Raw genomic sequence first — 15,403 nt, forward strand, 5'->3', positions numbered from 1 at the left:
TCCTCTCTGTGCAAGATCTCAGCTTGGGACCACTCGATATTGTGTTGATGGGTCCAAACATGGTCTGCTATTCCTGATTTGCTGGTTTCTCCTCGCTGTGTGTGCTTCTTGTGCTCGGCAATGCGAACATTCAATGGCCTCTTTGTTTCACCAATATAGGTGAAATTGCATTTACCGGATACCCTGTGAGTGCGGAAAATCCTATATTGGTGAAACAAAGAGGCCATTGAATGTTCGCATTGCCGAGCACAAGAAGCACACACAGCGAGGAGAAACCAGCAAATCAGGAATAGCAGACCATGTTTGGACCCATCAACACAACATCGAGTGGTCCCAAGCTGAGATCTTGCACAGAGAGGAACATTGGTTCAGGAGAAAATTTAAGGAAGCCGCATACATGTTATCCAACAACGTATTCAGCCAGGCCAGCGTAGATATACGAAACATATGGAAACCCATCATCAAACGAAAAATGACCAACTCCCGCCAAAACGGTCATCTCTCACGGAATCAGTGAAGCGGAAAATGGAAAGTAGAGAAAGTGAAAGTATTTCAACGACCTATAAAATAGTCATCTCTCGGAGGAATCAGTCCAGTCATCACCCGAAGACGATTGTAGATACCAACAATCGAAACGTCGTGAACTAACGTGACTTGGAATCGCTACACTTTTTTATTCTTTATTATTTTCTTTTTTGCATTCCTTTAATTTTTATTTATTCAATTATTATATTTTTACTTGTAGGTTATTTCACTATCATTTCATTTCAGGTTTATTGTTGCTTAATATAATTGTTATTTTCAACTATTCTTTTTTAATCATTCTTTTTTACTTGTTTCAGGGATTTCAAATCATTTTATATAATAGACAATGGAAGTCCGAACTAGTGAAATGATCGACTACGTTCTCTTCAGATGCAACTTTCTGAATACCTACATCGGATATTATATTAATTGATGATGTATTATTTATTATTCTCTTGCATTAATTCGTCATTGATAATTGTACACGAGTGGTTTATTTTCAAAAATGTATTTTCTATTTTGTCATTCTGATGGCATTCTGCTTCATTGAATATCACATTTGACAAATCTGTGAATACACGCACATCATCATCACTCTTACAATTTTCATCAGAAATTGGATTAGCTGGTGGAATTGAAACTGGCATTAAATGTCCATTCACAAATTCAATTAATGGCAAATGATCTTCATCATCAAATATTCCCTTAAATGAAAACTCGTTTGGTATAATACACGCCATTTGATCATCATTATCCACCACATTGGAAGTTGAGGGTGAATCATCATCACTACTACTCCCACTGAATGTCGTGCTTCTTGATGAAACCGACATCTTATGTTGGATTTCCCCTCTACTAGCCAAAGATAACAAAACATCAGTTATACTGATTGACATTGCGCTAAAATGGACATATACTTATCATTGAGAGATATATTATGAGAATTTTACTTTACTCATCTCTTAATGATTACCAAAAACCATCAATCCCTAATGAATCAAGACAGATGTGGATACACGAAGTAACGTATAACACATGAATTGAGAATTATGCGCCAAACTACCAAGCTTTCCCAGACAAAAAAGCGGTAACTTCAACGTACTAGAAACAAATGCGGTATATGGATAGGCGCCTAGGTAGACACGGCGATTTTGACTAGTAGACAGCAGATGCCACATTAATGCTTAGAATTTATGGATATTTCATGAAGATACGGCATAATGTGTATTGATTTCCTATATAACTAATACACATACCTTTATCGATTAAAATAACAAAATAAAGTCTAACTTAGTACGTATTCTATTTCAAGTTACCTAGTTAATAAATTTCTGGCTTTTTGGTAGTACAAAACGTCAGGTTAATTTCAATATTGTAAATTTTTTAGTGCTTGTGAAAAAAATTGTTATACAAATTTTATGTACCCCCTTTAAGGGGCTGTATCTAAACAAGGGATGCTCCAATGAAATTTCTTTATATGAAAGATCCTATCTTTTTTTCGATGAGGAATCACCTGCTTAAATGTTTCACACTTATTTAGTTACACCCTGTATACACACAGAAATAGGTGCGGGGTACCGCACCTATTTAAAGCAAAATAAAGGATGGATGGGGTAGGAAGGAAGATAAAATCTGGTTTGTTGTGAATTCACATGGTACCCGCAAACTACTTTTAATCGGCGGTCATTTAAGTTCAATATAGTCTGCGAGGGTTCCGCATTTTGAAAGGTGAATTGAAAGGAGTATTTTGTAATTTTGGATTGGAAGGAAAAAAATAAAAAAAGAACTAAAAGTAAACGTAACATTCGTTCTCAACCAAGACGAACAAAAACACATAAAAATAAAATTCTTTCTTTGAGTTTAAAAGTGAAATAAATAAAACATAACTCTAATATTTGGTTAAGTGCTTAACTTAAATAAATAAAGTATGCATTTTTATATACATTATATAGTATATATATATATATATATATATATATATATATATATATATATATATATATATATATACAGACTTTTTGAATTACCTACTCTGCTTTAAATATAAGAGAGGAATCCTTCTATTTTTAAAATTGGCAAAGTAGTCAATTACTTCGTCAAAAAATCTTTTTCAATTGAAAGAAGAGATATATTACTTAATCTATTTTGAGTCATCGAATTTCTACTAAAGGATTTAATTCTTTTCAATGCTGAAAAATTTCTCTCAACTGACGCTGATGTTATGGGAATTGTCACAATTATAGATATAAGTTTATATAACTCAGGCATGCAATCTCTCAAATCATTTTTAAACATAAAATTTAATAAATCTGAAGGAGACTTGCAATTTTGAAACATTTGAGGGTCGCTGTGCTGATGTGAAAAATGAATTAATCGTAATCAATTAATTCATTTTTCAGTTGAATAACATCGAAAAATGGATACTGAGCTTGCAAGTCGTTATAAAGTTTTTGGGGAAAATCTTTGGTATAGGACGAAAAGTTTTCAAACAACAACAAATCAAAGTAGTTTAATTTGAGTAAATCTTCAAATCTAACTTTGATTTGCATTAAAAAGGTGTCCAATATTTCATTATAAATCTGTTTATAATTTTGTCTCAAATCGGGTAAGTCTAAATTCGTTTCTCTTTTTTTCGGTGCCGGCGGTTCGAGAGTTAAATCAATTGATTCGAAAACATTATTAAAAAATGTATCGTTATTTCTAAAATTCATCAAAATTTCTGTTAAATTGTTTAATCGTTGTTTTGAGTAATTAATATCTGTTCATTCCGAAACCTGGGAAAATCGGACAGGACTCAGCAAAGGCCTTGAGACCAATTGGTCTCATGTCATTTGCGTTGAAAACGCTAGAAAAACTACTTGACAGGCATATCAGGCATACTTATCACTGGTTATCAGACCATTACATCGAGACCAATATGTATACAGGTCAGGTATGTCAACAGAAACGGCTCTGTCTGGTAACAGAAAAATTAGAATATACTTACAGAAACAAGGAAGTACTTTTAGCTGCTTTCTTTGACATTGAGGGCGCATTTGATAAAACATCGTTAGAATCAATCATCCAGGCGAAGGAGAAGAGGGATCGACAAGGCAAGCTGTAGGTGGATAGACTGCATGCTTAGGGGAAGATTGGTATATACAACCATTATGGGGGAAACAGTCGTAGCACGGGTAGCAAGGGGCTGTCCTCAGGGGGGGTTCTATCCCCTCTGTTATGGAACCTTGTAATGGACGAGCTATTATGTCTCTTGGACTACAATGGGTATAAAGCACTGGGCTATGCAGACGACTTAGTCATCTTAGTCCAGGGTAAATACAATAATGTAGTGAAGGGATGCATGCAGCAGGACCTGAATATTATAACAAGATGGACCAAAGAAGAAGGGCTTAACATAAGCCCATCCAAATCGACCATAGTAGCATTCACCAAGAGGACTAAAACGGAGGGTCTCGGACCTCTAAAACTTCGAGGTGAAGAAATACAAGTGTCGGGGGAGGTTAAATATCTGGGAGTAATCCTAAATTACAAACTGACCTGGAACCAACACTTGAACAGAATAAAGAGAAAAGCGGAGGTAGCACTGATGCTCGCCAGACGCACCTATGGAAAAACATTTTCCGACAATTCTTGAATTTAAAAATGAGACCTCTGAAGAAGACATTGGAGAGTTTGTAAAATTTCTGGCATTCTTAAGAACGAATTTGCTACAAGATTCCAATACTTTGCAGGGATAAGCAAGCTATCTCCGTTTCTTAAATCTCCATTTGAAATTGATGCAGCGGCAAAATGGACAGATGTGGCTGATAAGTTGTTTAATCTGTCAAAGCCATCACTTCAAATGTAGATACCTAATTGATTTGCAAGATGTATCTTTGCAAATGTATAGAACGGTATCCACTGAAGAATTTTGGGACAAACATGTCCCAGAAAAATATGAAAATTGCAAAAGACTAGCTATCGATTTGGCCACTAATATATGTTTGGCTCGACATACATATGTGAAAAATCTTTCTCAAAGATGAATTTTTTGAAAAACAAATATCGTTCGAGATTAACAGACGTTCACCTAGAAGACACCCTTTGAATTTGCTGTTCCTCTCGAGAACCAAACTATAAAAAACTGGCTCAATACCGTTGGTGTAGTTTCTCACATTAATAAGAGGTCTTGTATTTCTTTTATAATTCAGAATGTGATTTGAAACCAAAATAATATGTAGCACTTCATTATTAATAATTAATATTTGTTTTTTTTTTCTGGACCCCGTTAAAATTTTCTCATAGTAGTACATTCGGTATTGTCTGAGAGTGAAAGAATTTCAAGAATGCAAACATGCCGATACATCAAAGAATACAACATAGTCGTCTGAAGCAAGTGGCACTGCAATTCTTCCACAAAGTCACTGATATATTTCTACCCGCTATGCCCCTTAAGGATGCCGCTAACGAGTCATTAAAATAGTGACTGTGGCAAACAACGTCAAAAGAGGCGGCCGAAGCTTTTTGTCATATTGCGTTAAAGATCTAATTTGTCAGTAACTTGAATTTATGAAATTTTACATATAAAAATAAATATGTATCATCTGGTGACATTTTAAAGACTATCCATTTCCTTTATCTACAGGGATTCATCGAGTGATTCTTCACTGGATGAATCAGTTTCATTAGAATTCATGACAAATGGAATTATTTTTTCTGATAATGATTCTATGCGATCATCCAGATCCCACATCTGTACTTCGATTCTGATTGTTTTATGGATACATTTTTCCCAAGCTTCTTGATCAACTGTTTCCAGAGCACTGTATAGGCATTTCTTCAATTCACACAGTTTGAAGGTCTTGTAATTCCTTGAGATGAATCCTTTAACTTGAGCCTAAACGAACTCTATTGAATTTAATTCAGTGATAAGACGGCAACCGAAGAACTGACATTCCTTTAGTCTTCGCCATCTCATCGGTGACATACTTGAGGGACGTTGAGGAGTTCCGCTGATAACATCGTTGATTCAAAAGGAATAGCTTTGTAGGCACTCTATCTGCCTTCCTCCAACACGATGTCGGTGAAGTAACTTTGCTTGGAATCTTCTAATTTTTCATTTTTTTCTTTTCTTGTTAATAATTTTCAATTTCCATCCCGTGTTAATAGTTCAATTTTTTTATTATTGCTTGTATTTTATTTCATTGTAATTTTAGTTTTTTTACTTAATATAATTGTTATTTTTCAGCTAATCTTTTTAACTTTTTATAGATTCTTTCAGGGATTTCAAATCAATTTATATCATATTAGACAATGGAATTCTGAACCAATGAAATGCACCACGAAACATTGTCAACCACCTTCAAACAAAATAACAACTAATGTATGGAGAAAGGTCATTGAGTGGGTTCGACAAAAAAAACATAATTTGATGAAAGTATAGTTATAAAAAAGAACTTTTCATAAACTACACCTCACGATTTGATCTCCACAAACTTATTTTTTAATATAACACAGTAGCTTTTTCGTAGTGAATCACCTACTAAAAGTTCATGCTTAACTATAAGATTTATATACCTCAAGTAATCACAATTGAGACCATCTACTCAGGTACTTACTCGATCATAATTACCTAAAGCATCTACTCAACTTTTATATACCTAAGGTACATCCTCAATTATTATTACCTAAAGCATATTATATCAATTCTACATCAATAATACTTCATCAGTTTCTAAGAAATCAAGTTCAATAATATTGTTCTATTTAAATACAGTTGGTCATTCAGTATAATGTTTGAATTTATTAATTTCCATAGCTTCCAAATGATTTAGCTTCAAACCTTTATTCTCCATGCCAGTTTGACCAATATATACCTTAGGACATGTTCCACAACTTAATTTATATACTCTGATTTCTTGGATTTGGATGTTAGGTAGAATGAACAGTAAAGATGATTTTGCAACTCATCACAGACTTTTCCTTACGTATATTAGTATTCATTACAATTCTACCCAACCATTCTTAATAAAGAATTCAAGTTCATTAATTAAATTGCAGTAAACAACGGATTTAAAGCTGAATTAATAAACAAAATACTTTCCAAGAAAGTCATGCAAAAGCGATTCGGGTCGTTTTTCCTATCGATAAGTTGGATAATTAAAATTATAAAGCTTTAACAAATTTTGGACAAACAACAGAAAAAGTGGCTTCATTTTTGAATAAACAAGATATTAAAAGTGCATATAGAACAGGTAAAACGCTGGGAAAGATTGTTGAAATTAATAATTCAAAACATCCAAATCCTAGAAATCAGGAGTATGTAAATCAAAGTGTGGAACTTGTCCTAAGGTATATATTGGTAAAACTGGCAGAAAATTTAGGAATCGCACCCAGGAACATCATATACCTTAGGTATATAAAAGTTGAGTAGATGCTATCTGTAATTATGATTGAGTAAATACCAGAGTAGGTGGACTCAACTGTGATTATGTGGGGTATATAAATATTAGAGTTGAGAATGAACTTTTAGTACGTATTGTATTACGAAAAAGCTACTGTGTTATATTAAAAAATAAGTTTATGGAGATAAAATTGTATGGTATAGTTTATTAAATTACTATGGATCTTCATCAAGTAACGACCGAATCAATATGAAAATATAAAAAAAACTGTAGGCTGTAGTATGATCAAATAAAGCTCGTTTCACGAAATATGTAGTCAACAAGATACCACACAAACGAAATATTATTTTCATAAACTACTCCTTACGATTTGATCTTCACAAACTTTATTTTCAAAAATATCTCACGTTTCGCTATCACAGTAGCCTTTTTGTAGTGCATAATGGCATATTTATATTTCTATTTTTAGTGTATGTTATGCACTATGAAAGAGCTACTGTGATAGCGAAACATATCGTGAGATACTTTTGAAAATAAAGTTTGTGAAGATCAAATCTTAAGGTGTAGTTTATGAAATTACTATGGATCTTCATCAAGTAATGGTCAAATCAATCGAAAAAAAAAATATTATTTTGCATCTGCTCCTTCATCATTGTGAACTTAATCCCAATGAACTCAGTTGGGCTCTAGTAAAGAGTTCAGTTGCAAGAAGAAACATGTCAAAATACTCTTTAAGGAGTCCTCAAATAACGTCAATCCAAAAAAATTGCGAAAATGTATTGAACATGTTATAAAAGATGAGGACAGCATGTGGAAACTAGACTATTTGGTTGAGGAAACTGTAGAACCTTCGATCTACATTGGATGAAGATTTATCGGATTTATCTGATGATAACACACCATTATTTTTGCTTATACCTAATAAATAAACATAGTTATTGGTTTTAATAAGTATTTTATATAAACCGGTCATAAGACAGCTGTGGCAAATCATAACGAAATCACAAAATTTTATTTGAGAACTCTGTTAGCGTTTTGCATTCATAACGAGCATTTATTACTCTTCACTATTAGAAAACAGAGTATAAGGGGACAATGTAAGATTATCTGGTAAGAACATATTGAGTAACGGAGAGCTATTCAACTCAACTGGTTTCTTACACATCAGAAATTTTTGAACTCATTAATGCAATGAATTGATTTTTCCATAATGGAAACTGTTTTTATACATTTATGCATGCTTCAAATGTGCTTCCAGTTTGACCTATATAAAACACCGGACAAAAACCATTCATAGGTCAAACAAGATGAACATAATTTTCCAGAGCTTCATAAGTTCATTCAGAAAAAAGGTTTGAAACTTGACCTGGAATGTATGGAAATGAATGTCCGTGTTGAGGTGATCTCCATTACTTATTATATTCTTATCAGATAATCATGTTGAATTTGAAGAAAATGGTCCCTTGGCCGCGATTTTGAATGGATACGGCCACATACATTATATCGTTGAAAAGAGGATTTTATATCAGATCAAATGGTCAAAAAATATGCAGGGTTCTACCTAAAATTCTTAATTAACATTTATTTCCGGTTAACCCTGCATAGATTTTCAAGTGTTTTATCATTCGAAATATCGGCTTCAATTAAGTGTATCTAATGTGTAATAATTTCAAATTTCATACCTAATGAATAACTGAATTCTCTATTATTTTGCACACCAGTTAAATAGATCAATAAAACTTTCCTCATTGTTAAAATATTTAGAAAATCAATCCTAGTATTCACTTCGCTGCTGATACACTTTGAAAAGCTCAATTTTGGGTCAAACTATATGCCAAGATCTTCAATTACGTCTAATCGGTTCAACCTTGCTTAAATGAATAATTGTTTTCAACCTATATCTATAATAAAGACATTTCTGTATATTGAAGAGAAATTTATATTTCTTTTGTGCAAATGTGTTGAGCAATCTATATCGTTCAGAAGTATTTTGCAGTCATTCGAAGTTGAAAATTTTCAGATGATTAGCAGAAAGAAGAAGGCTTGCTGCCCATTATTTTTTATCACACAAAAATTAACTCGGAAATTATAGCTAAGCCTGCTGTTAAATGGTCCCATGATGTTGCCCTCATTAGTTCCTATGTAAGAATTCTTATAATTTTCGATTTATAGTCCGCAGAAGTTTGAAAAAATGAACTCCATATCACCTCTAGCAGTGTTCATTAAACACATAGGATATGAAATTCCTGGAAAATTAAACAGCTCAGAAGGACAATTTTATTCAACTAAATTTGAAATAAAAACTATATTTTTCTAGAAACAATATATATTCAGTACAAAATTTTTCATAACAAAAAAACTTTATATCATTTCATATTATTATTAGTATTTTAATGCGAACATGATTTAATATTTACAAGAAGATTTACATATTTCATTCATCCGCTGAGACAATTGGACAAGAAATATCTTATTTCGTAAATTTGAACATAATATTCGTTTTGTAATCTAAACAAAAAAAAAATATTTCTTGCAAGACTGTTTTGATATTATGAAAGTCAGAGTTATTTAGTTTGTAATAAAATGAGATAGTTCTATAAAAGGAAAATTAAATAATGTGAAAAAAATTTTATTATACTTTCCAAAGAACATCTGATAACAAAAATCTTTTTTCAACAAAAATATTTTGAAGTACAAGAATTGCAAGGCAGATTGAAATTCCAACTTAATAAATGAAGCCTACCAAAAATTATTTACGAACATTCCATTGTTGCCCAGGAGTTTGAATTTTCGTTGAAAGATGGTACATCAGCTGGAGTACTGCTGTTATTTTCTACATTAACTGACGACCCTGTCGCAGTTTGTTCCGTATGTGTCACATTTTCTTGTGGGTTTGTCTCTTCCCAGTTTATTTTAAATCTAGTTACCCTTGGTTCCGATGCTAAAATATTTCTTACAACCTGAAAGGAAAATGTTAACAGTAGTTTTTTATTTTATTATGATTTTATGTGTAGACTTGCCTCATAATTCTTTCTTTATATTGATAATATTTGCGATATGTATGTTTTATGTAATCATGAATGATAAAACATGTTTTGAAAAATAAAAATAGATTTAAATTAAAAGGGATTTATTTTGAAAAAGAAAGTTTTTGGTTTTCTACTTCTCCATCTTTATAGAAAGAAAATGAATGTGGGAATGGTCCAAAGAAAGGAAGGAAGCAAACAATTTCAAAAGAAGTAACTGTTTCAGGATGGCTTTTTCTTCCAGTTTGTGTCTGAAAGTTACTTCTCTGCATAATCTACATCTTTGTATAGAGTTACCTTTTTGAAATTGATTGCTTCCTTCCTTTTTTTTTTAGAAGATTCCCACATTTATTTTTTTGTATAAAGATGGAGAAGTAAAAAGCCAAAAATTTTCTTTCCAAAAAAAATAGATTATTATTATTAGTGCCAAACCTTCAATTCCTCTATATCAGAGAACTATTTTGAGAAGATAACTAGAAACCTATTTGCTTGCAAAATAAAATTGGGGATAATATTACAACTCATTTTTCCATCTGTGTAAGAAATGGCCAGAATTTCCAGTAAATAAAGTTGACACTCCCAAATTAAAATGGAAACAAATTCCATGGAAATGTGTGTTGTCAGCTATCAACCGAAATGTTTGAGGCATGTTTTGTTCCACAAAAATTAAAAGTAAAAAATGAAAATTAATGGTGGATAACTCAAGGCATAAGAATATATGTGAACAATTGAACATATAAGTAATACATTTGACGAATTGACAGACGTGTTCTTAAATGTGCCGAGGAAATATACTACAGAGAAACAGTGGAAAAGTCGAAACTAAGGTCAAAGAACACTAGACAATACTGAACTTGCACGGATAATACTATAGTACAAAAACCAACATCAACACTCTAACCTCAATCAGATCCAATAGATGACTTAGAACATGTAGATATAGTAGGACACCTAGAAATTTTTATAGTGATGAGTCATAGCATGCTAGCCACGGTAATCATCATCTGGCACGCCTCAGCCCTGCACGTCATCAACCTCTTTATTTTTGAAAGCGTAGATAAAATTTAAAAAAAAAACTTGTTGCGGTAGGCTCGAAATTTTTATACGATTTTGTATAAAACAAACATTTTGCCAAAACAACTATCTCAATACTGAGCAAGTTGCTGCTGCAGTATTCTGTGATTTTACTAATAGTAGAAGATTCTCAAATTAGAAACCACCTTCACCTGAAATACTTTTCATCAATTAAACAGATGAGTGAAGGTTGTTTCTAATTCAGATTATAGACTATATTATGGGCTTTGCTTGTGTAAATATAGAACACTTTTGCAAAAACTTTATCACTATGGCTTTAAGGTGTCCCTTATCTGGTTCAAACCTTACATTAGTGATAAAAATGGTTTGTTAAAACAGGGGAAACTATCACAGAACGCAAGACATCTAGAATGTTCCTTAAGTTTCAGTATTAGGCCCTATTCCTTTTTTATTTTTCTAAAAGATTTGGCAGCTATTCTGATTGAAGGAAGTTTCACTGAGTTTGCATATTGCATACTTGCAATAAATTAAATGAAGATAATTAAATGATTTGATTCTAATTATTATCTGTGCTTCAACATTCAAAAAATGATTTTAATCACTTTTAAACATGAATGTTATGATTTGAAAATGAACAGTAGCAATTTAGAAAACAAAGAATATTTGAATTTTTTTGGTTATTCAAAGTATAAGACTGAAATTTTATTAGCATAAAATAGCTTTAACCAACAAATTGGCATCAGGATGTTACACATCTGAGCTAGATTTATAGATGAAGTAATGCTTAAGTAAGGCAAATGCCAACCGTTCAGCAAAACATAAAGACCAGATTGAAATTTTTTCACTGAACAATATATCAATATCTGAAAGATGTTTATGTATCAACTCTTACTGATCTATTACTTACAGATAACCAATCAGAGCATGGAATTGCTATTTTCAATAATGTCAATTTTTTTTTCAATCAATGCTTTTGAATTGACATTCGCTGTATTTAAATGATTTAAGTATTATGAGTATTACCAACATGCAGGGTTGGTTCAAGAACCCCGATCAGCATGGGTGAAATTGAAAAAATCTTGTTTTTTTTATTTTGCCCTAGCAGATTACAATTCGATTGTGTTACGGTATGTGATCTATGAACATTTGTACTTTTACGTTAATGATTTCTGTAAAGCATATTTTTCTTTGCGTTATTTAATCTACAAATTCAGCTTAAGAGTTGTCTCGAATGAACTGAATTTAACAATTTTTCACCCAAGAATTTAACTTCACCATCTCAGATTTCGATAAAACTTGACACATAGACTGAGAAATATATAAAGTTTTAATTTTTACGTCAATCTGCTTTTGAGTTTCTAAAAAATACCTGAAGTCACTGTAAGGGTATTACTCGAATTACAATTGCTCGTTGTTTCATCAAGCTAAGGCCTTAGGAGAAGTGACATTTTTTTTAAATATTAACAATCTTTTATATGATATGCAACTCAGGGAATTTTAAAAAGAAATTTTTTTACAATTTTGGGGGAAAAAATTATTTACGAAAAGAATTAAATTCCCAGAAGTAGTTTTCTATATGAATAAGCAGCAAAATAAGCAAAATAATTGTAAATTGTAACTTCAAACTTTATTGTTCAAAACTTAAAAAAAATTGGAAAATCATATTTAACTTGATAGTTCATACTGGAAACTCTGGCGTGAAATGAATCTAAGTAAACTGGTTTTGATAGTAGGTTAGAAAAAATGAGAACTGATCTTGAAAATAAGAAAAAATTGTTGATGGGGACAGGCAATATATCTCTTAAAGTAGAGTATAACATATTCAAAAGTCATTACAAAAAAGTTATTAAGGATGCAAAGTTAAAATCCTATAAAGATTTGAAATTAATGAGTGACAATATAAGTATAATTACTGGGTCAATTATAAACAACTTCAACAACAACAGAATTTGACAACTAACAGCAAATCAACAGCATAGGATTTCAACGATTTCTCCACTGATATAATAAACAAACTAATAGCAAATATCTCACCCTCAAGTAATACAGGGTCAGGTCTATTAAAAATATCTGTTAAAGATTCAGTTTCCTCAATACCAACAAATGAAACAGAAGTCTCAAATGTCAGTTCTTGTCTAAAAAACTATAAAAGGATGGACCTGTACAATATTAGCTCAACAATAATCAAAATATGTTTCTCAAAGGGTGAGTTTCCAGATTTTTTGAAGATTTGTAGAGCTACACCCATCCACAAACAAGGTGATAAAAATGAATGTAATAATTATAGATTCGTTACCGCTTGAACCACCGTGTTGGTCGGTGGATCAAGCCCCAGTCTAAACGATTGATTTTCACTTGCTGTCATCCAATTCGTGTTAGGAATCGCACGTTAAAAGGTAAGACCTCGTTAATTCTTAGCTCGCACAAGTTTCGTTTCGTCTACTCAAGCGGACATTATTCATACTATAGCAAAAAAAAAATAAAGACACAGGAATACTAACCAGGGCTTTGTTATGTGATTTATCAAAAGTTTTTAACAGTGTATGCCATGACATGCTTCTAAATAAGCTGAAAAAATACAGAATAAGAGGTTTAACGTTGAAATTGTTGAAATCTTTCCTAACCGGTAGAAGACAATATATTATTCATAACAACATAACATTTAAAAAATTCATCATGGAGTTACCCAAGGATCCGTGTTAGGTCCTCTTTTGTTTAATTTGTATATGAGTGATTTGCCATTGTGGAAACATTTTTTATGCAGATGATTCTTCATTTATAGTTACATCAAGAAATCCCAGTATATTAGATGAAATAAAAAAAGAAACACAAGAAAAATGCAAACAATATTTCTATGTGAATGTCTTAAGTTTGAACAGAGATAAAAAAAAATATTTTAACAAAAGAACTAAATACGAAAATGACAATAGTGTGCGCCTACTAGGTTTTCATATAGTGAAATTAATAAAAAACTTTCTAAAGACTCCTTCGCCCTATGGAGAATAAGGAGTGTAGTAAGCAGAGATGTTTTCTCAAAATTGCTTATTTTGGTACAATACAGGCTCACTTGCAGCATGGAATATTACTTTGGGGTTCAGTCTAAGCAGCAAATGAAGTTTTTATATCTCAGAAAAAATCCCATTAGACTACTACTTAGTGGGATTTTTATTTTGAATGTGACTTTTTTGAATCTCAAAATAAATTTTCATTTCAAAGTTGTTAATAACTTTGTTGAAAACCCTATGTTGATATGAAGAGGCATTAAAAAATTTACACTTTTCCTAAAGCCATAGTTCAATCAGTAGACAAGCATTGCAATTTGAGTAAATGATACTCCCTTGAGTTCAACCAGTCAAGATATGATATTGCATTTTGGGAATTCTGTAGCCAGCATCTGATTTAATATTCTCAGTGTTTTTTGGCACAGTAAAATCAATTATAACAGAAAAAATGTTATTTTTCAAACTGTTAACGAATTCAAAGTTATTATCTTACCTTATCAAACTGTGGTGGGCTGGGAAGATTTTCTCTCAATTCTGGGTCACTGTATTCATTATTAATAAAATATCCTACTCTAATAAATTCTTGACTTCTGTATGAACATGTTAATAGCACCACAGTGACTCCTATGGCATCATTCTCGGGAATTCGAGATACATTTGGAGGATCCGCCTAAAAATCATTTATTGAACTTCAGACATGAAGTATGGAAAAATATTACAAAACAGGCCTAGGCCTGGGCCTAGAAACCTTTCAAAGACCAAATCATAAAGCATAATAATGTTTATATGAAATATGATTGTGAATTGCAAATATTGAGGCTACTTTTATTAATTTCTTGATATAGGAATAGTCGTAAATTGGTTACTGTTAAGTATTAATTTTCTCGCTCACCTGAAATACAAACATATGTTTTCCTTCTGGAATGGGGCCAACAAATACTGAATCCAATACTTGATCATACTCTTCACTTTCAGCAGAGCCTACATATATCATTTTCCACTCTAGATCTACAAAAAAACTCGATAGGTACACTCAAAAACAAAGATAGCTTTCTCTACCTTCTTTCAGTTCTTCTATGCATTCGAAAGTAATTTCAAACTGAAAAGGGTTCAAAAATTGACTAGGATTGTCCATTACTGTAATATTACACAATTGAACTTTTGCCATTTTTAAGAATTGGTTACAGTTTTTGGTGAAGTAAGGTTATATATTATTTATGATGACTAATTCAAAGAGTATGCTATCGTTACCTTACTCAAACAAAAATAAAAAATACACCAAAAAATTACGTCTTGCAGTTGTTATAGTTTTCTCACATACAGATTTTTACCGCCTTAATGTCTATTGTCTAACAACAACGCCAGTAACAACTCTTCTTCGTTTTTTTCAATAGACATGTCTACCAAGATGTGATGGATTCGGCAGCTTTAA

General features: G+C 31.9%; 1 protein-coding gene across 1 annotated transcript; it reads right to left on the reverse strand.

The window, feature by feature from the left end:
* Positions 1-9,521: 9,521 nt before the first annotated feature.
* asf1 (histone chaperone asf1) lies at positions 9,522-15,346 on the reverse strand. Its single transcript, XM_023165291.2, has 4 exons — positions 15,031-15,346; positions 14,864-14,979; positions 14,465-14,641; positions 9,522-9,868 (listed from the first exon to the last, which is right to left on the reverse strand). Exons 1-4 carry the CDS (start codon positions 15,137-15,139, stop codon positions 9,662-9,664), a joined length of 609 nt encoding a protein of 202 aa, XP_023021059.1. The 5' UTR covers positions 15,140-15,346; the 3' UTR covers positions 9,522-9,661.
* Between the last annotated feature and the right edge of the window lie 57 nt (positions 15,347-15,403).

Source organism: Leptinotarsa decemlineata, unplaced genomic scaffold, assembly GCF_025532065.1.
Source record: "Leptinotarsa decemlineata unplaced genomic scaffold, Ldec_3_MD MMD2_tig00078346_RagTag_RagTag, whole genome shotgun sequence".
Classification (NCBI taxonomy): domain Eukaryota; kingdom Metazoa; phylum Arthropoda; class Insecta; order Coleoptera; family Chrysomelidae; genus Leptinotarsa; species Leptinotarsa decemlineata.